At 46.1% G+C, this 26,677-nt stretch overlaps 1 protein-coding gene across 5 annotated transcripts in view; it reads left to right on the plus strand.

Moving 5' to 3' along the window:
• Window positions 1–26,677, plus strand: part of TNRC6A (trinucleotide repeat containing adaptor 6A) — a 60,626-nt gene that overhangs the window by 23,375 nt on the left and 10,574 nt on the right. The window contains exons 4-16 of one of the 5 annotated variants that reach the window (XM_087973107.1): window positions 1,263–1,284; window positions 8,312–8,665; window positions 9,082–11,228; window positions 11,265–11,655; window positions 12,511–12,678; window positions 18,389–18,570; window positions 19,908–19,988; window positions 20,166–20,217; window positions 20,899–21,041; window positions 22,749–22,895; window positions 24,211–24,345; window positions 25,958–26,077; window positions 26,170–26,268. In XM_087973107.1, coding sequence (XP_087829233.1) covers window positions 1,263–1,284; window positions 8,312–8,665; window positions 9,082–11,228; window positions 11,265–11,655; window positions 12,511–12,678; window positions 18,389–18,570; window positions 19,908–19,988; window positions 20,166–20,217; window positions 20,899–21,041; window positions 22,749–22,895; window positions 24,211–24,345; window positions 25,958–26,077; window positions 26,170–26,268 — 4,041 coding nt within the window. Of the gene's footprint in view, window positions 1–1,262; window positions 1,285–8,311; window positions 8,666–9,081; window positions 11,656–12,510; window positions 12,679–18,388; window positions 18,571–19,907; window positions 19,989–20,165; window positions 20,218–20,898; window positions 21,042–22,748; window positions 22,896–24,210; window positions 24,346–25,957; window positions 26,078–26,169; window positions 26,269–26,677 lie in introns of all 5 variants that reach the window. The other 4 variants (XM_087973106.1, XM_026684378.2, XM_087973108.1 and 1 more) reach the window with 4 other exon arrangements.

A 26,677-nucleotide genomic window follows, 5' to 3' on the forward strand; every position in this document is an offset into this window, starting at 1 on the left:
ACCCTATTCTACCCTATTCTATTCTACCCTACCCTACCCTACCCTATCTTATTCTACCTTATTCTATTCTACTCTACTCTACTCTACCATACCCTATTCTACCCTACCCTACCCTACCCTACCCTACCCTACCCTACCCTACCCTATCTTATTCTACCCCCTATTCTATTCTATTCTACTCTACCCTATCTTATCTTATTCTACCCTACCCTATTCTATTCTATTCTACTCTACTCTATTCTACCGTACTCTATTCTACCCTATTCTATTCTACCCTACCCTACCCTATCTTATTCTACCCTATTCTATTCTACTCTACTCTATTCTACCATACCCTATTCTACCCCTACCCTACCCTACCCTATCTTATTCTACCCTATTCTATTCTATTCTACTCTACCCTACCCTACCCTACCCTACCTTCTAGGACAATAGAGAAGCAAGTTCACCCACTGCTCTTTGTGACAGCCCTTCAGATATTTGATGAGAACAGGGATGGGGAACCAATTAAGTTTTAGAGTAGAACTGATTCAAGGTTACCTTCAACCACTGGTGCTCATCCAGTCCCTTTCTCAGGCCATCTGACCTCACAAGGTTGTTATAGGAATAAAATGCAAGCAGGCCTCTCTGTAAGCAGAACCAAGTTTCTGGAGACAAAGCAGGATATAAATCTAATCACAGTAATAACAATCCATGAGGTTTCTCAAGCCTCTCCTGCTCACCAAGCTTAGATGCTCCATTTTATCACAAGCTGTTGACCAAGCAATGGGAGAGACTTCTCGTCTTGCTAACCCGACGGGGCTTCCAAGAGGCCTGGGACGGCCGTTGTGGACCAGCATGCTCTCCTTGGCCAGGCCTAGCATGGTCTAGTATTTCAGTCTTGTTTTCATAGCAGCTTGAATATTTTATCAGATGCCTTAATTGGGAGTTAAGTGGGGTTGAGGATTTTTTTGTAAGGAGAGAAAGAAGGTCTAACAGATGCACATTGTGATTGTCCAACAATCCTCTAACCATGTTGGTTTGCAGCTCCCATAATGTGTAACAAACATGATAATTAACTAAGCATAAAATATAAACCTTTATAGGGTGCCACTTTAGAAAATAGTTTGTTAGGGGTAGGAGAAATAATAGAAACAATGTTTTCTGGTTAGACATGCCTTAAGAAAGCCAATAATGCCCCTAAATTAGTAGTAGGTCTAAGTAGTGATCAAAAGAGAATCAGGAAATCAGTAACCAATTTTTCTTTCTTTTTAACTTCACAGGCCACTGAACAAAAAAACAAAGGTAAGTTAGTTGAAATACTTACAATTATTTCCCCACCACTTTGGTATGTATCCTCTTGGGTGGGGGGTGGGGGGTTTGACTGCAGATTTTATAAGAGACCTGACGGAGGTATGATCAGATACTTCCAGGTGTTCACCTTTGTGGTCTGAAAAGCACCTGCAAGCAGTTTGCTCTTCCCATCACTTGTCATACTCAGTCTTACTCATTGAGTCCCACAAAATGAGAACAAAAGGCAACAAATTAACCTAGGGAAATTCCTTGATCTTCTTTTAAAATACAACAAATGATCTCCTTTTCCCATATTCTACCTCTTAACAAATCTATAAAATTATCATCAGTCCTGATGCCAGCAGAATCCATTGAGAGTTAACAGTTCTATTTTAATCAAGTAAATCAACTTTATATTATTCTAACCAATCTTGATCTTTAATCGCTTCAAATAATGTCTTAGAATTTGATGTCTTTTTATTTTATTTTTCTTTGTCCTTTCTCACAAGATTCTTCAAAATGTTAACAAGCCTCTTTTGAAAATCTAATCTATGATAATTATCCAGGTCACTTTCTTAGTTTATTAGTACATTCCTTTTAATTATTAAGATGTCAGAAGCTGCTTCTTGTGTATGTCCAGTATAGCATCTTTTTCCATTCCATTCTTGTAGCCTGTCATTTTTAAATCCACTTTCAAATCAATTTCAATCATATCAGGTAATACTTGTTCCTGTTCTATAATACCTTGTAAATACAGTCTGTCTATAGAGGCAGATATTGATTTCTGTCCATTGTTCCCAAATATCCTTGAAGACATCCGATGTTAAAATGTTTTCTGTGTTAGTAAGTCAAGTTTGGATGTTCTTCTTAATCTTTAGTTCCCTCTAGTGTCCAATTATTAGAGTCTTTTATTTTTTTTTAATTCAAAGGAGAAGCATTTTCTCATGGGAAGGATTTTTCATAATTCAGATTAACAGTGTTGGAAAGGGACCTTGTAGGTCATCTAGTCCAACCCCCACACCCAAGCAGGAGACCCTACACCATTTCTGACAGATCTCTTCAGTCTCTTCTTGAATGCATCCAGTGATGAAGCTCCCACAACTTCTGAAGGCAACTTCTGTTCCATCGGTTGATTGTTCTCCCTGTCAGAAAATTCCTCATTTCCAGGTTGAATCTCTCCTTGATCAGTTTCCATCCATTATTCCTTGTCTGGCCTTCGGGTGCCTTGGAAAATAGCTTGACCCCCTTCCTCCTCTCTGTGGCAGCCCCTCAAATATTGGAGCACTGCCATCATGTCTCCCCTGGTCCTTCCCTTCACTAGACTAGCCAGGCCTAGTTCCTGCAACCATTCATCATATGTTTAGCCTCCAGTCCCATAATTCATTCTACACTGGAATGGATTCTTTGGTCTTTAGAGCAGGGATCCCCAACCTTTTCGACGGCGCGGCCCGGTTCCGCGTCAGCTGGGCGCCTGACCGGTTCAGCGTCAGCTGGGTGCCGCCATTTTTTTACGAAAAATCACTTCCGGTGATGTCACCGAAGCGATTTTTCGTCAAAAATGGCGGCGCAGCGCTTTCGTGAGCTTTTTCGGGTAGAAATGGCTTTCACCCAGAAAAGCTCACTCGAAGCGCTGGCGCCGCCATCTTTTTTGACGAAAAATTGCTTTTTTTACAAAAAAGATGGCGGCACCCAGCAACCAGCGCCCAGTAAGGCTTGTTCCGCGGCCCGGCCGGTCCGCGGACCGGCGGTTGGGGACTCCTGTTTTAGAGGATGCCACTGTACTTGTGGCTTTGTTTAGATTGTACTGTTATTTTATACCAGGGCTCTCCAAACTTGGCAACTTCAAGACTTGTTGGCTGTCTGACTGGATGGCTGAGGAATTCTGGGAGTTGAAATGTTAAAGTTGCCGAGTTTGGAGACTCCTGGTTTTTTTTTTACTGCTGGTGCCCAGAGAGCATTAAGAGTGGGGTAGGAACGCTGTAAAAGTCATAAACAAGAGGCTTGCAATGGGGCAGGGCTTCAGTTGCAACGTTCACATAATCAATTCTTGTGAGATTCCTGATTGTTTCCTGTCCTGCCAGTTGAAGCAGGCAGCGATAATCCTGTTTGTTTGCTTATGAAATCCGGTGTCATCCTCAGGTAGATTAAATTCTCTGGGAGTCTTGGATTTTTCCAGTTGTCTTTATGTTTTGTTTTCTTCTGCAAGGCTAGAAGAGATTTAAGTATCTATTGCCTTGGCCATTCTGCTTTTCTGCTGGGGTGGGTTGGGCAAGATGCCCGTCTTCCTTTTCTCGCGCAGCATTTACACTGAACAAACTAACATCCTCCCTCCCTCCAGTGCATGGGAGTGACGTCACTTATGGCAGCTTATGGGTTCCTTCCCGGAGACTCTTAGTTTCCATTAAAGAGCTTTCAAATATTTTATGGGTGATTGAACAGAAATCTGGTCCTTCATCGTATGAACTGAACCCAGCCAATCTGTTTTCCTTCATTTAGTTAAATTAATTGTTCCTTGTGCTTCCTACAAAATGTGCTTGAAGCACATTGTATTGCAAAACTTGAAGGGGGAATGTTTCAAATTTGAAGTACTTTGAACTTGAAGTATTGTGTTTTGAGTCGAGAACAATCTTTGAGTTCAGAGTGGTTGATTCCTATCTTACCTTGTGGTTTCCAGCATCTTCCAGCCAGTTTGGAAGTATTCTGCCTTCCAAGCTCAGTAGCATTTCTGTAACGGTAAGAGAAGAGGCGTTTTCAGCACGAAACAGGGCTTTGTACCATTCTGCCTACCCTTAAAGAAGCCTTGTGGTGACTGATTTGTTTAGCATTGATAGGTGCTAGTTGAACCGAGGAGACTGATCTTTCGAAGGCATTCAGTTAAAGAAACATAAGTACGTTCATCCACTCTCTGAATAGTCTTCATTTCAAAAATGTCAATATATTTCTAGTGGATAGTTGACGTGAGCCTTAATACAGCAAAATTTGGCGTTTTTATTTTCCTCACGTGAGAGCTGAGCAAGAATTAAAACTGCTTGCAAAATGCATACATTCTGGAAAACAAGTAGGTGCCCTTTGCTGAAGAAAACACTTTCCTTAAAATTGGAACAGTTTTCCTCTGGATTAATATTGAATACCTGGAAAACCTTTCATCCTCATAATTTTGCTTTGTAGCAGAGTATTTAACGTTGTGGCAGGTTTTCTTTTCAACACACACACCCCCCCCCCCCCCAGCACCCCCCCCACCCCGTGCTGAGTGGAGCTTGCCGTTCCTCCACTGAGACTGTCTTTTCCGCAGAAGAAGGCCGGAAGGTGTCTTTGGTGGGGTGAGAGGGGGCTTGGTTGTCTGGCCATTCAACATTTGCAGGCGGAGAGCTTGTTGGCCCATTCCTTCGAGCAGCACGTGGACCATGCTTTAAAAGTGGCAATAAAAGGACAAAATTGTATAGGCAACGTTATTTCATCTTATGCAATAAAGGGGTTTAGTTTCTGATTGTGTAGGATGGCTCTTCATCAGATGACCAGATCCTGTCTTTACTGAAGTTATTCAAATTATTGAAAGTTAGGGCTAGATGCTCCTAGAAAATTCCTGCTCGTATTGAAATTGGAAATCTGCAAAGGGTTCCGTTATGACCAATATATCTGATCCTTCAAGCATCCACGTGAAATCAGTCAAGAGAGTAAGCAGGTTAATAATCCTTTGAGGTTGTTATTGAAGCCTAATTTGCCCTGAAAGAAGTCCTCTCCCAAGTTTTGGCTGCTAGCCCATTGTTTAAAGTTGGCAGCAATGTTATGAATGCTTGCAGATATTCCGCTTCTGGGATGAAGATCCCATTAAGAGAAACATTTTTCTCTTTTTCCATAACAGATAAAAATGGAAGCTTTCTAAAGTCAAAGCAAACTGAAAAGCAAAAGATGTAGGCTTTCTTGATAGTGTCCATTCGCAGATATTGTGTTGGGGAGGACGTTCTCACACTGATAACACGCCTTTGTTCTCTGTGAGAAAAATAAGCTGAACTTCCCTGCGGCTCTCTTGATCTGCAAGCATCTGGTTTCCTGTTTCAGAAAAGAGTCTGACCAAGCTAAAGTAATACTGTTCCTCTTGCATCAAATGTTGGTGTTGCTATTGGGGTTTTTAAAATGTTTATCACTCTGCCCCCTCCCCCACCAATCTGCAACTCCAGGCACCAAACATGCTCCTTCTTCCTCCCATTTTCCCCACAATAACAATAACCCTGTGAGGTGACTAGAATTCACAGTCTCCTGGTTTTTAGACCAGCACCTTAACCAAACTGTTGCAATATATATTAATGCAACAATCCCCAATCTTTCTGGCTGCATGGACTGGTCCCACACACATGCACATGAAGCTTCACAAGCTCACCAACCACTTGCCAAGCCCGTTTCCCATATTAATACATAGCCATTAATATATGTGGATTTGTGCCCTAACGCAGGGGTCTCCAACTGTGGCAACTTTAAGGCTTCAATTCTCAGAGCTGGCTGAGGAATTCTGGGACTTGAAGTCCACAAGTCTTAAAGTTGCCACGGTTGGAGACCCCTGCACAAACAGTGGAAGCACGATTTCCAGAGCCCCTAGTTGGTGGTCAAGATCCTTACATGTAATCCTCTACCGTGTTTCTCATATAATAAGGCTGGGTCTTATTTTTGAGCCCGAAAAAATGGCTAGGCCCTCTTTTCGGGGTGACTTAATCCCCCTTGCATCTTCGGGCGGGCGGCGATGGCTTGGATGTTGACCTCGGCCTTGGTGCGGCACTTTGTATTGGGGTCAACTCAGGCAGCACCATATCCGGGTGTGCAACAAAAGTACTTCCTAATGGCAAGCCCCCACCATTCCCCCCATTTTGCATGTTTTAATATAGGCCTTAATTTGGGGGAGGGCTTAATTTCATTTCATGCCTATAAAACATGCTGGGACTTCCTATTGGGGGAGGCCGTATTGTTGGAGAAACAGAGTACTTAAGACCATACTTGGGACCAGGATTTTGGTTATAAGTCATTGCAGACATAGAGTTGACGCACCACATGACCAGACCCATTGTTGTTTTTTTACAATAGTTGTTAAGCAAATCTCACCATCAAAAATCTGAATCCGCTCTCCCAAATAGTGTTCCTTTTGCCAGAAACCAGCAAAAAAAAGTTGCAGGTTACAGTTGCCAAGACCACAGGACACTGCAGCCTAAAAGAGAGCCAGTTTTCAAATGCCCATCATGTGACTTGCAGGGCCTGGTAGATGTTTTGCTCTAGCCGGAAATGCTTTACAAGGCAACCAAGCCCCCTTTTCCAGGCTGTTGTTGTGACTTCAGCCAATCATTAAAGGGTCATTAGTAAGTCAAGGACTGTCCATGGGATCTTCAATGCCACAGACCTGGCAGAATTACTCTGAAGGAATCTGGTGGACCTTTTTTTGATTCACAGATTTAAAAGGCACAAGTTTCACGAGTTGAAAAAGATGCTATCAGATTCCTGCTTTTTTTTTTTTACCCCCCTGCTACTACAGACTTGCACAGCTCTACTCCTCCCTCTGGAATTATTCTGAGTAGAAGCAAACCATTAGCTGGAAGAGTAGTGCAAGTGATTAAATACCCCTTTCTGTGTTTGGAAAGGATTAACTCAATAAACCTGCAAAGCTTAAGGCATAGCTTTTTAATTTTCTCTTGTCAGTAAACAGCAGAACAGTTCCTCACTGTCAGTGTTGTTCTATCTCGGCTGGCACTTAGCTACCCCTCCTTGCTCCAGAATAGTAGCATTTGAATATGCTGCTTGCTTACCATTGATAAATAGATTAAAGCGATAATAGATTTAAAGAGATTGATCCATGTAAAATATGATTGGGAAATAAATCATTAAACTAATTGCAGTGCAATTTGACTCATTTACTACTCTGTTTTATCCAGGCATTCTTGCCTCTGAATTCTGCCGGAGATAAAAATGGTTTATTCTCAGCAGTTCAAAAGCATTAGCCATTTGCTCCCTATGGCTCTTAGCGTTACATAATTTTTCTTCGGTCTTCATACATGTGACTCCTTTGATTTCTCCTGCCCTCTTCCTTCAGTCTCTTCTCCTCTTTCCACTTGTCTCTCCTCAAAACCAAGAGATTTTCCATTTACAATTTGAATCCAGAGAAGTGAGTCGGGGGCAGCTAGAGTTGACCTGCTCCGCCACTTCCTCAAGTGCACCTTGCCTTCCTTTCCATGTTCCCTTCAAAGATGAAATATTAGGATATGGCCAGATTCCTGCCTATTCCCTTTCTCACCCCACCAAAAAGGGAGAGCAGGAACTGGTACCATTGCACTGCACCTGGTCTTCTGAATGGCTCTAAAGACTGCTCACCCTTGATGGGATACCAGGATGTACTTCAGCTTGGAGACCGTGCTTGTAAGCTCCTGTCCCGCCTTCATTCGGTTCATCCCGAGAGGTCACGGTTCGTTCATAAAGTGATGGTTCTGCCCCAAGAACCTCCAGGCAATTTCCATTAGCAAGGCCAGAGTCAGTAGCAGCCTTCTGCCTTCCGAGTGGACCTGAACATTCCTGGTGCACCTTTTGCCAGGAATTTCTGCTCTGGTAGTGCAGAGAAAACTTGGAGCTGTTGGCCAAAGCTTCACCAGCCCAATGAAGGACTGCTTTTTTTGCGGGAAGTTTCTGAGTAATGTTTCTTTGTACTCTGGATGAGGTGCATGTTGATGCATTGGGTAAGCATGGCAATTTTTAACATTTCTTAACTTGTATTTCTGGTAGTTATGCTATTATATTTGTTTTGGTATTGGGGCATTCATAAATATGTTGAATAGATTACAGAGACCAATTTTCAAATTAGCTGCACGGCAACAGTAGAATATCGACTCCTATCATAGTGGAACTTGTTTTGGAAATGCTGAATTCTTTGCAATCAGAGTGGCATGTAAGGCTCAGTTGATGGACTAATTCACCTTAAATACTTCGTGTATTTTTGTTTTTTAAAGAGATCGTGTTCGCAATAATTTACTAAATACATTCTTCCTTCTCTTCTCTTTGGGGGGGACAGTGTTAGAACCCCCAAAGCCTGGTACAAGCCAGCCACTCCCTGCTTCAGCCCCTCCTCCCACCTCTATAGTCACCGGCAGTGTTAGCGGCAACAATAATGCCAAACGGGCTGTGGGCAACAATCCGCAAGCGCAGCAGCCGTCTTCACCACGCTACCCGCCTCGAGAAGTGCCGCCACGGTTCCGGCACCAGGAGCAGAAGCAACTCTTGAAGCGAGGACAGCCCCTGCCGGGGATTGCAGCCAACCTGAGGGCGCCATCCAAACTGCTGAACAGCCAGGCAGGCGAGAGCACCGGGAGCCGCGAGCAGCCGGTCTCTGACAGCCAAGGCCAGAGCAGCAGCCAGAAGCAGCCAGGTGAGAGGGAGCGAAGCGTCCATCTGGGCCCGGGAATGTCAGCGTCAAGGATGGTGGCTGGGCAGTGAGATAGCACACACAGAGCTTGGTTGTTCAGTAAAAGGCTCTGGTAATTCTCTCGCCTCTCGCGAGGAAATAGGATAGATCTGCTGCAGGACCTCCCAGTCCACTTTGGCCCTGATGACATGTTTCAAGAGGTTTCAATAGCCAGGCAGCCAGGTTGTACTGGTCATTGGCTCTTGTTAATTGTCTTTGCTTGGTTTGTTCAGAATAGAACAGACATTGGGGTTTTCTTCTTCGTCTTCTGGGACGCTGATCCAGAAAAATGGTTTTCTTTCAACCTTCCCGGGTGCAGGTTTTTGTGTGTTTTTTTTGCGCAGTGCTTTGTTTTTAGTAACGCTTTCTGTTTTTCTCAGATCTGAACCACAGCACACTTGGATCCCATTATGAGAATGCTCACTGGGAAAGGATCTTTTCCAGTAGTGACTCCAGCACAAACTGGGACAAAACTGTTGTAGGCGGCTCAGAGAAGGAGGCTTGGCCCTCGACCACCGGCAGTGACTTGGAGCTGGCTTCAGAATGTATGGATGCTGATTCTGCCTCCAGTTCCGGGTCAGAGAGGAACATTATTATGGCCTCGTGGGGCCCAAGCAGCGACGTCAGCCACCTGCAAAACGGCATTGGACACGGCAATCAGGCCAAGCTGGTCAGCAGTAGCAACAGCAATAATGTGAGCGGCGGAAGCATTAGCGGGTCGTGGGGCGCGTCTCTAGGCGCCCTGATGAGCCCCTGTCCCCTTTCAGCAGATGCTTCCAATGGTCTCCCTGAAAGTAGCCACAGCAGAGCGAATGCTTGGGGCGCCCCCAGTTCATCCAGTGAAGAATTGAATCCCAGCACTTTGACCTCCAATGGCCACGGTAGTGCCTGGCCAGTCTTGGAGAGCAGCGGGCCTGCCCTGAAAGGGTCGCGAGGAAGCGGCAGCTGCGGCACAGGTGCCGTTCAGATGGTGAACAATCAGAGCATGAACTCTAGCCTTGCCAGCTCCTGGGGCAGCCTCCAGGAAAACTGTGATTCCCAACTCCACGGTACAAGGAAACTTTCACGAAGTGGGCAGCCTCAGCACCCAAACCACGACGTGAATGGACCAAATAAGAACTCTACTAACTTTATGACCTCTAGTTTACCAAACCCAGCTGGTTCCATGCAGACGACTGAACCGGTTAGTAATGCAGGGCCCGGGACCTGGGGCAGGAGCGCCAAAAGCAATCGGCCTCAACCCTCACCCTCCCCAGTAACAAACGGCACTTCCATTTCGCACCTGAGCAATGGTGACGCAAAACATGGTGGGGCTCCTGGTACTCGGTGGGGTACCTATGGCCCCGGTTACTCCCTAGAGACCCGTTCCGACTCAAATAGCCAAGCTAACAATGACACTGTGAATGCAACGCCAATGCAGCCCGGGCTGAGTAGGACCGGCAGCTCAGCCGGGGAAATAAGTGAGGATCAGCGGACAGGGGCGTGCGAGGTGGCAGGCGTGGGCAGTAGCCAGAATGGCACCTGGGGGCCTAGAAGCGGAATGGGCCACGGAGGAGGCCGCAGAGGCTCAGCCCAGAATGCCAACTTAGGCGACGGGGAATGGAACAAACTCCCAGGAGGCCATTCCTCTGAAGCCAACAGTGGCAATGGGAAAACGTTTACCAGTGAATGGAAATCTGCCGAGGGGGAGAAGGCGGACCCCCAATGCTGCGCAGCGCCCCAGGCCCCAGAGCAGAACGGTGGGTGGGCCAAGGCCAGTTCTGGAGCCGGTGATGGCAATCTCGAGGTCGCCGAGGAGCGCTCCTCCACAGAAGGGACAAGCCACGAAAGGAGGAAAGTAGACCAGCAGGCACTGCTTCAAAGCATAGTGAACCGGACGGACCTGGATCCCCGTGTCCTTTCCAATTCTGGTTGGGGGCAAACCCCGATAAAACAAAACACCGCCTGGGATACAGAGGTGGCCCCAAAGGGCGGAAAGAAACCTGACAATGGAACAGAAGCCTGGGGGGGTTGCGTGGCCCAAGGCTGCAGTCCAGGGGGGGCTCCGGAGAGGCCCCACCTCCATGGGCCCAGTCCTTCCCCCGCGACGGGCTGGGGTGAGCCAAAGCCTGCGGGCAGGTGGGGAGATTCCAGAGGCCCCAGCAGCCAGGGAGGCTGGGAAGAGGGCGCCGCTCCCGCCGTGGCCAAGAGCAGCCAGTCGTGGGTGACGGGCCAAGAGCTCCGGGCTCCGTCACTGACCTGGAACGACCCAGAGAAGCTCAAGCAGGGATGGGGAGAAGGGCCCAAAGCGAGCCCCAGCTGGGCTGTTCCGGCCGGCGACGGCTGGGGGGAGAACATGAGGAACAATCACTGGGGAGAGTTGAAGAAGTCGAGCTCCGGCAGCAGTGACAGCGACAGGTCCACCTCCTGCTGGAAAGAGCCGGCTCGGCCGAACTCTGGGCGCTGGGCTGGGGGCAACGGCGGCGGCGGCACCAAGCCATGCAGCGCTTCTGGGTGGGAGGAGACCCCCAAGCCAAATCCGAGCCCCGTGTGGGCGGAATCCCCCAAGCCAAATCGCTCCCAGGGCTGGGGGGAGCCTTCCAAGCCCTCCGGGTCCCCAGACTGGAACAAGCAGCAGGAGGCCGGGTGCTGGGGGGGCCCCTCAGCGACGGCTGCTGCCGCCGCCAGCAAACCGTCGGGTATGGGGTGGTTGGGGAGACCCATGCCGGCCCCGGTCAAAGAAGAAGAGCCCACCGGGTGGGAGGAGCCCTCCCCAGAGTCCATTCGCCGTAAGATTGAGATTGACGACGGAACCTCTACGTGGGGCGACCCGAGCAAATACAACTACAAAAATGTGAACATGTGGAACAAGAACACCCCGAACCTCGTGGGGCGACCAGACGTGCAGGCGCATCAGCCGGGGTTGCCCTCGGGTTCCTCTGCCGGCACGGAGAGCGGAGCCAGCAGTAGCTCTGGTAGGTCTTCGGCTGCTCCTGCTCTCTCCTTTCCTAAGCAACTTGTAGGTTGCCCGAGAGTTGGGTGACAGGGTGGGCTGCTCTCAGGGTAGTTTGAGACCCCCGTAATGTAGGGTGGGCAACCAGAAGTTCCCGGGGCATTTTTATCACCCCCCCCCCAAGTGGTAAAGACCCCATCCCAGAGTGGGCCAGGTCAGGTATTTGAACCCCTGGGCATCGGCTAGGGCCGATGGGCTCGCTAAGCCCTGCCTGACTTCAGGCACTGTAGCACCCCAGGAGGAAAACCCCAAAAGCGTTCGGTCTGTTCTCCTAGGGTCTGTGTTGGAGGATTTGTTTGTATCCCACCTTCATTATTTTTACAAATAAGGTGGAGAATCTATCCAGCAGATTTGCTATTTGTATTAAAGTATGTTGCAAATCAGACTCAACTCCTTCCGGAGATATTAAAGACTTGGAATCTTCTGGGCCGGAGAGTCAAAACAGGAGGCACTTGACAGGAAGTCCTCTTTTTTTGTCCACAAAATTCTTGGATTTTTGCAAAAGGGAGATGGATAGGTTCAATCTTTAGTTGGTCTTCAAGGCCAAGCAAGCAGGGAAGAGACTTGGCTCTTTGCCTGAGTTTGCCAGAATCCTTTATTTCTGAAGATAAAGAGTATCACATACAGCATTTTCCTTTCCTGTCGGAAGGATTTCTTCAACATGGGATTGACCTGATCTCATTGTAAAAAAAATGGGCTAAAACTTTAATTTGCTTTGCACTGTTTCTCTCTTTCTCTCTCTCTCTTTCTCTTTTTCAAATAACTCAGCTGTGTTCTAAGGCCCAGCCATGCTAATAAGTTGGATTTGTTTTGAAAGGTTGGGGAGAGCCTCCTCCTGCACCTGCTACAGTAGATAATGGCACATCAGCCTGGGGTAAACCTGTGGACACTGGTCCGAGTTGGGGAGAGCCGGTCAACGACGCCACCGATGCCAGGGTTGGCTGGGGAAAAGTTTCTGGCGGGCAACAGACATCTAATAAAGCAGGTATGGAGGTTTGTGGGGAGAAATGAGGCCTGTGAGCCTCTGGGCGGATTTATGAGGCTGACAGTAAAGCAGAATATCCCCTGAGTGTTGCGGTAGCCTAGAGCTAGAGCTCTCGCCTCACAATCAGGAAGCTGTGAGTTCGATCCCAGGTGGAGGCAGATATTTCTCTCTTTGGGCATGATGGGAATATATCTGCTGAACGAAACCCGCATTGGAGACAGGAAGGGTATCCGGCCATTAAAACACTTCTAGCTCCATTCAGTTGGCCAGACTCCACCCCTCAAGGAATCATGGGGTTGTGGGGATTATGGGGTTAAAAGAAGATAGTGATGATACAAGCCACAGTGTTAGGGTTTGAGGATTAACCCCTAGAAGAGTATTGCAGCAGTAGTCAAGCCAGGAAGCCAAACGAGAGTGGAAGGGCCCCAGAGTATACACACACTGAACACAAACACTGTTTGTAGTTTAAATAGTTTTTAATCCAGTTAGAGTTTAAGCATTGTCATTCAGTCCATTAAGTCATTCACAGTATTTCCATCCAGTAAGACTCACTAGTATAGATCAAGTTAAGAGTCTTTGCAATATCTTTATCAGCAGATAAAGATATCTTCTCCTCCTCCGGTTTCACTCTCCAGAGAAACAAACGCTGGATATTCAGCAAACAGTAGCAAACAAAAACAGTTCAGTCACAGGCACTCACAGTCAGTAATCACAGTTAGTCGCAGCAGCACACAGTTACAGCCAGTTACAGTAAGCTTTCCAGCTTCTAATGCTTCCTTATATTGTAACTTCTAACCGCACCCTTAATCGGCTAATTGCCTGCTGCATTGTGCTTAAAGTGATAAGCACTTAAACCATGATATCTAAGTTTTATATATTTATTCACCCAAACCATATTTGGTATCAATGTTATACCTAACATACTCCCCTTTTGGGTGAAATAAATATATAATACCTTTACAATCTAATCCCATATTTTTCACAACTCTCCTGGTGCTTACTGGCACCTTGGGCTTTAGTAAAATTATCAGCTAAATTGTCCTCCGACATACAGTACTCTAGCTGAATCATCTTACTTCTTACAGATTGTCTCACGTTTAGGTATCTTAGATCTGTATGCTTGCTCCTTGTTTTTACTCCAATATTTGTGGCCATTTAATTGCTGCCTGATTATCTTCATGTATAATTATAGGATAATCTACAGTTATACCTATATCAATTAACATTTGTTTATACATTATTAATTCTGTACATAACAATGATAAACAGGAGAATTCTGCCTCCATAGTAGACAAACTTATATGCTGTTGTCTTATTGACTTCCAGCCTATTAATGTATTACCCAGCATTATGGCTGTTCCTGAAGTCGACTTTCTAGTGTCTCTTTCTGATGCAAAGCTAGCATCTGCATAAGCACTCAGAATTAAATCACCCTTTGGTTCTAAATACAATGAATAATTCATTGTCTTTTTAAGATATCTTAATATCCTCTTAGCTGCATTCCAGTGTCTTTCACATGGTGCAGAATTGAATCTAGCCAACTGATTCACGAGTACGATATATCTGGTCTAGACCAATTACTAATATAACTCAAACTACCAATTAAAGATTGATAAATCACCTTATCAAATTCCGGGCTTTGTTCATCAGTGTTGCTAAACTCCTGACTCATTGGAGTCTTAGCTGGCTTACAAAGCTCCATCTTGTAATCTTTTAACAATTTGCTTATCTTATCTTCCTGAGATATCTTAAAACCTTTCCGTGTTTTCTTTATATTCAAACCGAGATACTTCTTTATCTCCCCTAATTGCTTGATCTTTATTCTCTTTCCTAATGATGCTATTATTTTATTTGCTTCATCATTAGTTTCAGTTATCAATGCAATGTCATCTGTGAATAGTAATAATAATGATACTTTCCCATTTGTCTCCCTCTTAAACAGACATGGATCGGCTAAACCAGCTTTAAATCCTATATTGTTAAGTTCCTTTACAATATACTGGTTCCATTCATAGCCTGATTGTTTAAGACCATAGAGCTTTTCTTTAACAACCAGCAATCATTATTATCCTTATTTTCACTTTTAATACCAACAGGTTTTTCATATAAATAATATGTTTTAATGGGGCGTGCAAGTAAGCAGTTTCCACATCTAAATGGTTAACTATATAGTTTTTACTAGCTGCCCACACTAAAGCTGCTCTCAAGGTTGCTGCCTTAAGACTAGGTGCAAACACCTCATCATAGTCATTAGCATTCTGCCTAAAACCTTGGGCTACTAACCTTGCCTTATGGATTAAATTACCATCTTTATCTATTTTTACCTTAAATATCCATTTGCAGCCAATGGATTTCTTTCCTACAGGTAATTTGGCATTTTCATACACCTTCATATCTCTTAATGAATTCAGTTCCTTATTCATTGCTGCATACCATTTTTCTTTTCCTTATTAGGATACTTTTTAATTTCTTCTACAGAATTAGGAACTTGATTAATCTGGCACACTGTGTTAGCCTGGTACCTATCAGGCGGTCTAGATACGTGTAGTTCTTCTGGGAATTACAGGGCTTACAGGAGGACTTTGTTGAACTACTACCTGTTCATCTTCCTCATCCTGTTCAGCTATTGAATCTGTTTCTTCCTTTATGGGCACTATTTCATCCTGTATTTGTCTCTTTACTTTATTTTTAAAGTTACAGGGATAACTAATGGGATTTCTATAGGATTCAATAATTACATCTTTATTGGCATCCTGTTCTAATTTCTCCCATCCTTCATGTTCTAGAAATTGGGCACTAGCACTACATAACACTTTAGATGTGCCTTTCTCCCAAAATCTATATGCCCTATGGTTTGCCTGATAACCAACGAAGAAAAATCTTTTAGCTCTATGTTGCCCTTTTTTTTCTGAGTTGTGCAGGAATATGCACCCATGCTGGTGCACCAAATGTGTGCAGGTAACTTAGGTCAGGTTTCCTGCCATGCCATCTGGTAAATGGAATTTCACCTGTTGTTGTATTAACAACGTTGTTCAATATGTTATTAGCACACATTGTAGCCTCCCCCACAAAGAATCAGGTAACCCAGAATCATTTAACATTGTTCTAACCATTGCCTGTAGTGTTTGGCCTCTTCTTTCAATAAAAGCGTTATGTTCTGGCCTGTATGGAGCAGACTTCTTATGCTCTATTCCAGCTACCTTAAGTCTGTTCTGGAATTTGTTATTAATAAATTCCGTGCCATTATCTGTCACCAGGGTTATCAGTTTATCGTTTAGACTTTCTTTCAGCAAACCTAAGCCAATTGAAAAAATGTTGATATGTTTCAGTTTTGCTTTTCATTAAATAGCAAAACCCATATCTAGAATAATGATCCATAATGCTCAGTATATATCTAGCACCCCCATACTGGGTTTCTTTGGACCTATTATGTCTGCAAATACTACTTCTAAAGGTTCTTTTGTTTTGAAACCATTTAGCCTATTTGCAGGCAATACCTTGCTCTTATCTTCACAGCAAACATTACAACGCAAATATTTATCACAAGATTTTAACCTTATTCCTTCAGATAACTCAACTGTACGTTTTAGCATTTTAAAATTTACATGCCCCAAACGCCTATGCAATAAATGGATACATTCTTCATGAGGCTTTATATTATTAAATACAGTTTGTGCCTCCCTTTCTTACTATTATCTAAGACATATAATGTTCCATTTAAAGCTGCAGTTACCCTTTTGTTATCTTTTTCAATTATGCAATTATTATCCTTAAAAGTAATTACATAACCTAATTTATCTAATACCCTTACTGAAAGCAAATTAAACTTTAGTTGCGGTACATACAACATTTTTATATCCTGGTTTATGTCGGACAACGTGCAAAACCTTGACCTTTCGCTTTCAGGTTCCAGCCATTGGCAAGAGATATATGTTGAGAACTTGTAGACATTTTTATAAATTTTGTCTTATCTCTTGTGATGCAGTGGGATGCGCCACTGTCAACCACCCATAAATTATTCTTCACATCAGATTTGCTAAACATGGCTAGTTCAAATGCTTTCTTTGGCTTTTTACATTCTGGCTTTTCTCTTTTTGCAGAACTTTGCCAAATGTCCTCTGCCTCCACAATTAAAACACTTTTTAATTGTGTATGTCATTGAAGATAAATTCTCTTCTTCCGGGTGCTTTACTTTGCTTTGCTGGTTTCTTTCAAGCTTTGAAGATAATTTCTCTTCTTTCTTATCTTCTCTCAGCTCGTCACGCTCACGCCTTCTTCTGGCTTCTTCTAGTAGTCTGCCTGTAATCTCGGTTAATGAGAGACTTTCTTTTGGCAATACCTCTAACGAAGTCACATAGTCATCATAGCTTTGATCTAATGAAGATAATATTATGTAGACTTGTTGCAGTTCATTAAATATAAGCTCTTTTTCTTGCAAATCTTGAAAAATGCTCTTCATACAGTTTAAATGAACTAACATATCTCCATTCCTCTGAAGATGCGTTCGAAAAAGCTTCCGTGTAAGATTTATATGTGCTCCTACACTGTCCCGAACATAAATCTTCCTGAGGTTCTCCCAGCAGTTTGCAGCATTTTCTTCTCCACGAATATGGACAAGCTGCTGATCACAGAAGTCAGTCCTATGATGCATAAAGCCTGCTCATTCTTCAGTTTAAAGTCTTGTAACTTTTCTTTATCATCATCATTAGCAGGATCCCAGCTACTCACATCTGGTGGGTTTGCTATAATGTCCCACAAACCTTCTCTGCGTGAGAAGTAAACTACATTTCATTGACCATGAAACATAGTTTGTTCCATCCAGCCTGGATATCATGGACAGTTGTGACAAATTTACTTGTGCCATTACTCTTCCAGATATTTTGACTATTTTAAACTAATTAAAACAGTTTGTTTTTACAGTAATGTGCAACTCACACCAACTCTCTCTGCTATATCCTGGTTGGTTAGACTATGCTGCTGGGCCCATAACCAATGTTAGGGTTTGAGGATTAACCCTAGAAGAGTATTGCAGCAGTAGTCAAGCCAGGAAGCCAAACGAGAGTGGAAGGGCCCCAGAGTATACACACACTGAACACAAACACTGTTTGTAGTTTAAATAGTTTTTAATCCAGTTAGAGTTTAAGCATTGTCATTCAGTCCATTAAGTCATTCACAGTATTTCCATCCAGTAAGACTCACTAGTATAGTCAAGTTAAGAGTCTTGCAATATCTTTATCAGCAGATAAAGATATCTTCTCCTCCTCGGTTTCACTCTCCAGAGAAACAAAGCGCTGGATATTCAGCAAACAGTAGCAAACAAGAACAGTTCAGTCACAGGCACTCACAGTCAGTAATCACAGTTAGTCGCAGCAGCACACAGTTACAGCCAGTTACAGTAAGCTTTCCAGCTTCTAATGCTTCCTTATATTGTAACTTCTAACCGCACCCTTAATCGGCTAATTGCCTGCTGCATTGTGCTTAAAGTGATAAGCACTTAAACCATGATATCTAAGTTTTATATATTTATTCACCCAAACCATATTTGGTATCAATGTTATACCTAACACACAGGCCCTGTGAGTTGGCACTGGGTACGAGCACTTCCTCTGCTGGTGGTGCTGGGTGAGGTCTCCTGGTGGTTTGTGGGACAGAGCAGCCTAATCTGAGTCGGTTGGTGAGCTTAAGAGCGGGCTGATTTTATCTCCACCAGGACCTAAGTCTATGCAAGTTCCCGATGGCTGGTGTGGGGGTGATATGCCTTTGACGGGAAATCATCCAGCCAGCTGGGAGGAAGAGGAGGATGTGGAGATAGGCGTGTGGAACAGCAACTCGGTGCAAGATGCCGGTGCGCCTTTGCACTGGCCCCCATGCTCAAAGAAGATGCCTTCTAAGGTAAATACGCCAGGAGGAAGGAAGGTCGTGTTTATGGCCACGAAAAACTGGGGGAGAGAAGAGTATGGACTTTGATCTTTCTTCATCTGGTAGAAATAGATGATTTTGCACTGTGATAAGAAAACGGGTAATAAGGGATTGTGAGAGAGTGTAGCCCCTAGTCCAGGGGTCTTCAAACTTGACAGCTTTAAGACTTGTGGACTTCACCTCCAAGAATTCCTCCTCCTCCAGTCATGTTAGCTCAGGAATTTTGGAAACCCACAAGTCTTGCCAGGTTTGAAGAACCTTGGCTAGTCTGTTGTTCCTGCCAGCTGGTTGTCTCCTTATGAGGAAGGTTCTGATTGAATTCCCTGGGCCAGCTGATGACCTTGCACTTCTTGCACCCAAACCTGCCTTCCCGTTTAGCCACGATGCTAAGCTACCGATCGCCTTTTGCCTTGACAGATCAGGATGAGGAGGGGGGGGGTAGCCTTTGGCTGCTGGGGATGAGTTGGTCTTTCTGTCCTGACCTTGGAGGAGAGATGGAGCGAGCCGGGCGGAGTCAGGTTGGCCTCCCTTTGGCTGCCCTGGAGTCCCTCTAGGTCTCCCAACTCCCCGAGGCAAGAAGAAGGGAAGGACAAATAAAGCCACAAGGCCTCTTTTTTTGGATGTGTAACTGTTCTGACCCAAACCCTTTTCCAATAAAACAAACGTGAACTAAAGGGGACAGAAACCTTTTAATGATTCTTACAAATCCCCGGTTAAAAGGCTGCTGCAAACTAATTAACTTTGATAAGCCAAAACTGCGAGGCTGCCAAGAATAACAGATAAGAAATATTTCACAATACCAGAGTCTTCAAATACCAACTAAGATACTGCAATGTCCACGAGGCTGGAGTTTCAAAACGTCTTTGCTTCCTGCAAGGAACGTCTGATTCACGGCTGGCTTTTATCTTCTTGAAGGAGAGGCCATTACCTTGCAGCCTTACTCCCGAGTTGCCCATGCTGCTGCAGCTGCCCTTCCCTGCGAGCAGCAGCCCTGCATGCACACACACTTGGCACAGGCTCCTCGGGAACCTCCTCATCGCTGCTGCCAGCCCCCACGATCTCTGAAGGCAGCAGTCCAGTCCCTGGCCCCTCATCTGAGTCCTCGCTCTCCTCAACCATCCGCACCTGCTGCCAGCTAACCACAATAGTAACTTAACCCTCACCTTCCCTCTTTCACTGGGCCAAGCTAAAAGAGTCATTCGAAGCTTAAGCAGCAGTCTTGTTTTTTTGCACAGACACATTCTTGTAACCATGTCTGTAGCTTTAGCATTACCTCCTGTTTTGATTCTGGACTTTTCTTTTGTTTTTAGGGAACAATGAAAAGTGGAAATAAGCAAGACGAAATGTGGATAAATCCCTTTGTGAAGCAGTTTGCCAATCTTGGCTTCCCTGTAAGTACAGCAGGAATGCACAACACTGGAATGAATGCACTGCTGCCGAATCAACTCCCTGTAGCCCTTTGGGTCTCAGGCTTCTTTCCCTGAAGACCAAAACCTCCCCCTCAAGAAATAGGGGGAAGCTGCATGCTGATCGTGTCTTGATTAAGCGAATTTCATTCTTTCCTTCAGAGGGACTTGCCAGAAGAAATGATGCAGAGCAATAAGATAGAGCTATCTGGAGGTAAGACAAGCATCAAGATTAGAATGAAAATGAAAAGCCCCAAATGCCTGTGAATTGCCTTATACTAAACTGTAGTGTGCAGGATTCTGATCCAGAGCACAACTGGGGAGGGGGCTGTTGCTGGACTGGCAGTTCCTTGCAAGGAAGGAGCTGCTGGGCTCAGGAAGAGTGGCACAGTGGTTAGAGTGCAGTCCTGCAGGGTCATTCTGCTGACTGCTGGCGGCCTGCAGTTTGGCAGTCCAAATCTCATCGGGATCAAGGTTGACTCAGCCTTCTGTCCTTCCGAGGTGGGTAAAATGAGGACCCAGATTTTGGGGGGGTAAGAGGCTGACTCTGTAAACCGCTTAGAGGGGGCTGTGAAGCATTATAAAGTGGTATATAAGTCTTATTGCTATTAACTTCTGAACTCAAAAGGAAGCAGAGAGAGGATGGCTCCAGCAAGGCAGCCTTGCCCACTTCAGATCTAAACACTGCCCACCTCTGCACCTTAGGGACAATGTCACCATGACCACCCATAGTCTAAAGGTGTGGGGGGAGGAGCAAAACCCCTTTTAACTTGTAGCGCTTCCCACCCTCCCTGGGTGAGAAATACGTTTCCTGCTCTTGTGTGGATGTAGTTTTGGTGCCTGAGAGTATTTTGAAGCCCCTCTTCCTCCTCCTCCTCCTCTTCCTCTTCTCCAGGAATCTTGCCTGACAAGCGGATGGAGCTGGAGAAGCATAACCTGAATGTTGGCGAAGGCAGCCGGGCGGTTGGAAAAAATCCTGGCTCCCGTCCCCAGATTTCCAAAGAGTCTTCCATGGACAGAAGTCCTTATTTCGATAAGGTGAGGCTTTTGGGGGAGGAAGAGTTCAAGGGGGGGCGGGGGAGGGACACACCATGGCTGCTTTGTGACCTCAGGCCCACCCTTCCTTGGGTTGGGGGTCCCTGGGGGGACCCCCAGGGTGGGCTGCTGAAGAGAAGGGAGCCATCCTGGTGGAGAGGGGGCTGTCTGCCTCCTCCACCTTTTTGCCTCGTCTCTTTCAAGGCCAGGAGCTCATCCGCTGCTTTCCGGGAGGAGCAGCCTGGGGCCGTGCACCGAATGTACAGGCAGTCCTTGACTTACAACAGTTCACTTAGTGGCCGTTCAAAGTTACGACGACACTGGAAAAAAGCGACTTTTTCACACTTGTGACCGTTGCAGCATCCCTCTGGTCACGTGATTTATATTTGGTTGCTTGGCAGCCGACTTACATTTATGTAAGGGGGTCACGAGATCCCCTGTTGCGACTTTCTGACAAGCAAAGTCAACGGGGAAGCCAGATTCACTCAACGACCGGGGTTACTAATTTTAACAACTGCAGTGGTTCACATAAACAAACGTGGCAAGGAAAGTCATCAAATGGGGCAAAGCCGACTTAACAAATTTTTCACTTAGCAACCTAAATTCTGGGCTCCGTTGTGGTCGTAAGTCGAGGACCACCTGTATTGCAACCCAAAACCCAAACCAAAAAAACCAGCAAGTTCTGCCAGACTTCCAAGTGGGCTGCATATGATGACCCAAAGGGGAGTGGCACAAAAGCAACGAAGTCCACAAAAGTAGATAAAGTCCCTTTAATTCCTCCAACTTGGACCCCAATGTCCAGTTATCCTCGGCTGGAGAAAAAAATTCTCCCAAAAACAATTTTCAAAAGGAAGAAATTCCATCCGACCCCAAAGTACATATAAATTATAAATAAAAACCAACACAAACCACGCTGCAGCAATTAATGAGACCGGGCAGGAGAAGGAATTGCAGATTTCAAAAGATAACGAAACACAGTGGGGAGGATGCCACAACCCAGATAAGACGTGACAAACAAAGATAATTCATGCTTTGCTTCCAGAAAAGTGCTGTGCGCAAATGCTCTCTCTATCCTGTTTTCCCAGCTGCAGCTAATGAAGGGAATCAAGGCCTTTTTCTCCCCCGTAACCCATGTTGCTCCCTTCTCCGTTCCTCCCTGCGTGCCCTAGGATGAAGAGGAGGGTGGCCCAGGGTCTTCCTCTGAATGCCCAACTGGACTGTGCCCTTCCCCCCCGTTTCCTCCACAGCCACCGGAGGCATGCTCCCATTCCCTGTCAGCTGCTTGACCTTTCCCTCGGGATCAGATTCCGACAGGGCCATGACACTGCAGTTCAACAGAAGGAGGCCCCCAAACATTCTGGTGGCTCCAGATTTCGGCTGGAAGAAATCCTGGGTGGGGTCTTGGAAGTCGAGCGATGAGACTTTTCTGCGGAAAGCAGAGTCTCTGGGCAGCTTTGCGCCTCGCTCCGTCTGGCCTGAAATGCGCCCCAGAGCCGATTAGGGCGTGGATCGTCAGCAGCTCCCCTGCTCCCTCCTGTCCCTTTCAGGAAGGGCTGGCATGGAGGGGAAATTTGGGTCTGTTTTGTTACTTGATGCCGCCTCAGAGAACCCCCTTGGCTCGGCCCTCTGGTGACACTAACCTCTCTTCCGTTTTCTGCATCTGTTCCGGCCTCCTCTTCTCCCGCTGCTGCTCGGCTTGGGCTCCTCCAGGATGGCCTGGTAGCAGACGATTCCCCCAACATGCAGTTCATGCCCAGTCAGAACGGGAAGTTCCCCCCTTCCAACAGTGCACTACCTAACCACGTCTTCGGCTCCCTAGCGGGGCTGAACGTGCAAAGCTTGAATTCTGTTAGACAGGTAAGGCGGGCGGCCTCCTTTTCCCAGGATGTCCAGCGAGGTTTAGGGGGAGGTCCGCGGTCCTTAAACAGAACCCCTGATCTGTGGAACTACCAGCCCTTGGCCTTTCCTAGCAAGCGTGTAGGAGGCACAGAGGCCCTGGGAGGGTGGGGGCAGGGGACACCTCTCCATGCTCAGATCTGCTAGAGAAGCCCTCCCTGAAAAAAAGGAGGATTGTCCCCTTTTTAAAGCCTCTTAAGCAACCTCTCCCCAGTTGATGGTTGGGGTGAAATGCAGCTTTATGCCCCTGTGCTGCCCCCTCCCTCCCTTTTCTGGGCGAGATTTCCGATGTTGCTTAAAGAATTCCTTTCTTTCTTTCACTCTTTGCCTTCCGTCCCTTCCTCGGTCTCGGATTTGTCTTCCCCTCGCTGGCATTTACTTTTCATCCCTCGCTTCCTTCAGTCTTTGGGCCTCCACTGGCTAAGCTACTTCCAGATTGGGCAGGCACCAGCCAACCGGGCTTCTGTTTGGTGCCTTAATTTGGGACCTGATTGTACTCTGATTTCGGCAGCCTCTTTGAAAAGTTCGAGGAAAGGATGTGAAATTTACCCTTTTCAGAAGGGAGGTTTGAAGGAAGGAAGGAAAGGAAAGGAAAGGAAAAGAAAAGAAAGGAAAAGAAGGAAGGAAGGAAGGAAGGAAGGAAGGAAGGAAGGAAGGAAAAAGAAAGAAAGAAAGAAAGAAAGAAAGAAAGAAAGAAAGAAAGAAAGAAAGAAAGAAAGAAAGAAAGAAAGAAAGAAAGAAAGAAAGAAAGCCTCTCTGTTTGGGGCTTGGCCATTCCTTGCAGTTGCCACAACCATGGTTTGAAAGGAGCAGAGACCAACCAGCATTGTTGGGAAACCAGAACATCATGGTTCTGGTCTTTCTGAAGAAGCTCCCTTCGACTGGTGGTTATCTCACCTCAATTGGCACCGTTATTCCCGGGTGAGGGCAGGGGAGGCTGCTGGGCAGCCTTGCGGGAAAGGTGCTATAGACAGGCTTGGTCATGATGTCCCAGTGCATAGGGCTTCGTGTGGAAGTCTGAGGAGGGGATGGTTGTCCCAGTGAACCAAGGCCTGGGCTTCCCAACTCCCTTGTTGAGAAAGAGCCTTTCACTTAAGAAAGCAAGCACCGTTCGGCTGGCTCTAGTCACCAGATGTATTTGTGAGTAGCACTTGGTGGGGTGGGGACCTCTACAGGCATCCCAGGTAGAGCAGGTCTGGGAGGGGAATTGGGGTTTATGCCCCTACCTGTCTCAGGTGGCGGCGCAGCATCTCACCTGTCACCTGTCCCTCTGCAGAACGGCAATCCGAGTCCCTTTGGAAATCTCACAGCACAAGCCCGGACGATGCAGCCATCTCCAGCACAGCCTCCTCTTCACTCCTCTCAGTCCAACCCCCGTGCTCAAGTGCCTCCTCCATTACTCTCCCCTCAGGTGAGGCTCCACTCGAGGGCTTGTGGCCAGGTACAAGGATGAGGCGGTGGCAATTTGGGGGGGAAATGAAAGGGGTTCTCCTTTTCCTCTCCGTAAGGCAGTCTGAGAGAGGCTAGCAAGGCCATCCAGCTTGGTTTCTGCCAAGCATTTGTCAAGCCACCCTGCGGTATTCTGATTAGCAAGCTCATTATCTGTAGACTGGCAGGCACGACAATGAAATGGGCGTAGAGCTGGATCCAAAATCATGTTCAGAGATTACGCGATCTATTGAGTTCTGTAAAGTTGGGTTCTGGGTGCTTTGCTGGTAATGACCTGGACGGAGGATGGGAATGCTTACCAAATTTTAGATAAAGCAAGGTTGAAGCAACTTAAGGCCTTAGAAAATCAAAACAAAAATTTAAAAGTCTTAAAAGGTTTGATAAGAACCTTTTTCTTTGACTAAGAAAACCTAAATTTAACAGGGAGACGCAAATATTTTTTATAACTAAAAGAAATAAAATGAACAAGTGTAGGATAAAAAAATACCTTTTTTTAATAGTATTTGTGGGGGGGAAACCCCATGTAATATTAGTTGACTACAAGCTGAATTTGGGTTAGCAGATTTATATGGCTGCTGAAAAGGCAATTTTAGGCAACGTCAACATATCTGTGGTTTGCTAGTCGTGGAAATTCATCCTTCCGTTTCATGGTGTATTGATTAGATCCTTTCTCAGGTATCGTGTCCAATTCTGGCTGGTGTCATTGTTAAAAGGATTCAGATAAACTGGATCAGGAAAAGGCAACGAAGTTGATCAGCGGACTAAGAAGGGGAGTCCACAAAGAGAGAGCAGAGGAATTAGTGTTAAGATATAGGTAGCCTTCAAGTTAAGTCAGCAATTGAGATGGAATTTCCGTTATTAAATAATATGGTTGAAAGTGAAACCACATCACTTAGCAGCGGCAATCGCTGCAGTCCCAGTTGCCGTCGTTAACTGAATCCCACGTTCATTAGTTAAGACAACCTCTTACCAACTTCCCCCAGCCAAGTCAGCTGGGCAGAGGGTCAAGGAATGAGGGTTGGAGCAAGTGGAGAGGGGCTGGGCAGAGGGGCTGGGTCAGGGAGGTGTACCCAGTGACTTGCAGCCTTCTCTGCCAGCTTCCCCATTGACTTTCAGTAGTCGTAGATGATGGGGCACCTGTAGAACTTTTCAAGTGGCTAATAAAATGTCCTCCAGAGGAATGTGAAGTCTGATCTCTTCCCTCCAGGAGCGCAGGAGACAGACTAATAAATGTCCCCTCCCAGAAGGCAGATTTCACTTGATAGAAAAGCCCCCCCTAACAGCGAAAGCCATTCAGCTTTCGGTGCCAATTCAGCTTTCGATGCCTTTAAGGGGAGACTAGATAGGCATTTGGGGGATTCTTCAAAGTCCTCTATGGAGAAGGGTGAAAAACCAAAGCAAAAGACACCGATCTGCAACAGCGTAACTGCAGCTGTATTCCCACGTGCCTCAAGTTCATTCCTGTTTCCTCTTTGCTCTAAAATGTTCTGTCCCAAAGAGATTCAGCAGCTTCAACGCCTCCGATGCTTTGTCCCTTGTCCACTGCTTCACAGCCTGCTCTGTTGGCCCTTTAGGTTCCAGTATCATTGCTGAAGTATGCACCAAACACCGGGGGCCTCAGCTCACTCTTTGGCCCACAACAAGTAGCCATGTTGAACCAACTTTCCCAGTTGAACCAACTCTCCCAGTTACAGGTAAGAGGATGCCCACCAGTCTTCTCCCCACCCATGGGATTAGTGTTCTGAATGAGCAAGTGTCCTCACTCTGACCTCTTTTGCAACCGTAGCGATTGCTGGCCCAGCAGAGGAAAATGCAGGGTCAGAGGAGCACGCCTGCCAGTGGCCGCCAGGAGCAGCAGCAGCAGCAGGTGGGCAAAGCGTTTATCCTCAGAGCCTGGGTGGCCTTTGGAAATGCATTAGCCCAGGGATGAGTTGGAGGCACAGAGACACCTCCCCATGGAACCAGGCACCTTGCTCTGTGGATGCCGCACCATTGAAGGATACCCGTGTCCTGCTCTGTCCCTTTCATCCGTCCCAGAGCTCTGAATGGGAAGAGAGCAGACAGCCATTTGTCTGAGGTGGTGTAGGATTTCCTGCTTGAGTGGGAGGGGGAGGGGATGGACTAGAAGACCTCCAAGATCCCTTCCAACTCGGTCATTGGATTATGCTGTGTTCTTGTTAACAGCAAATTGAATGTGCAAGACAAACAATCTATAGTTTTGTTCAGCATCTATGAAATGGTTAGAGGTGACCCCATGTGGTTTGGAATTCATAGCTGTCGTCTTCTGACTGAAC

This window comes from Notechis scutatus, chromosome 12 (genome assembly GCF_049901735.1).
Source record: "Notechis scutatus isolate UNSWTSFEM ecotype Mainland chromosome 12, rNotScu1.2, whole genome shotgun sequence".
Lineage (NCBI taxonomy): Eukaryota > Metazoa > Chordata > Lepidosauria > Squamata > Elapidae > Notechis > Notechis scutatus.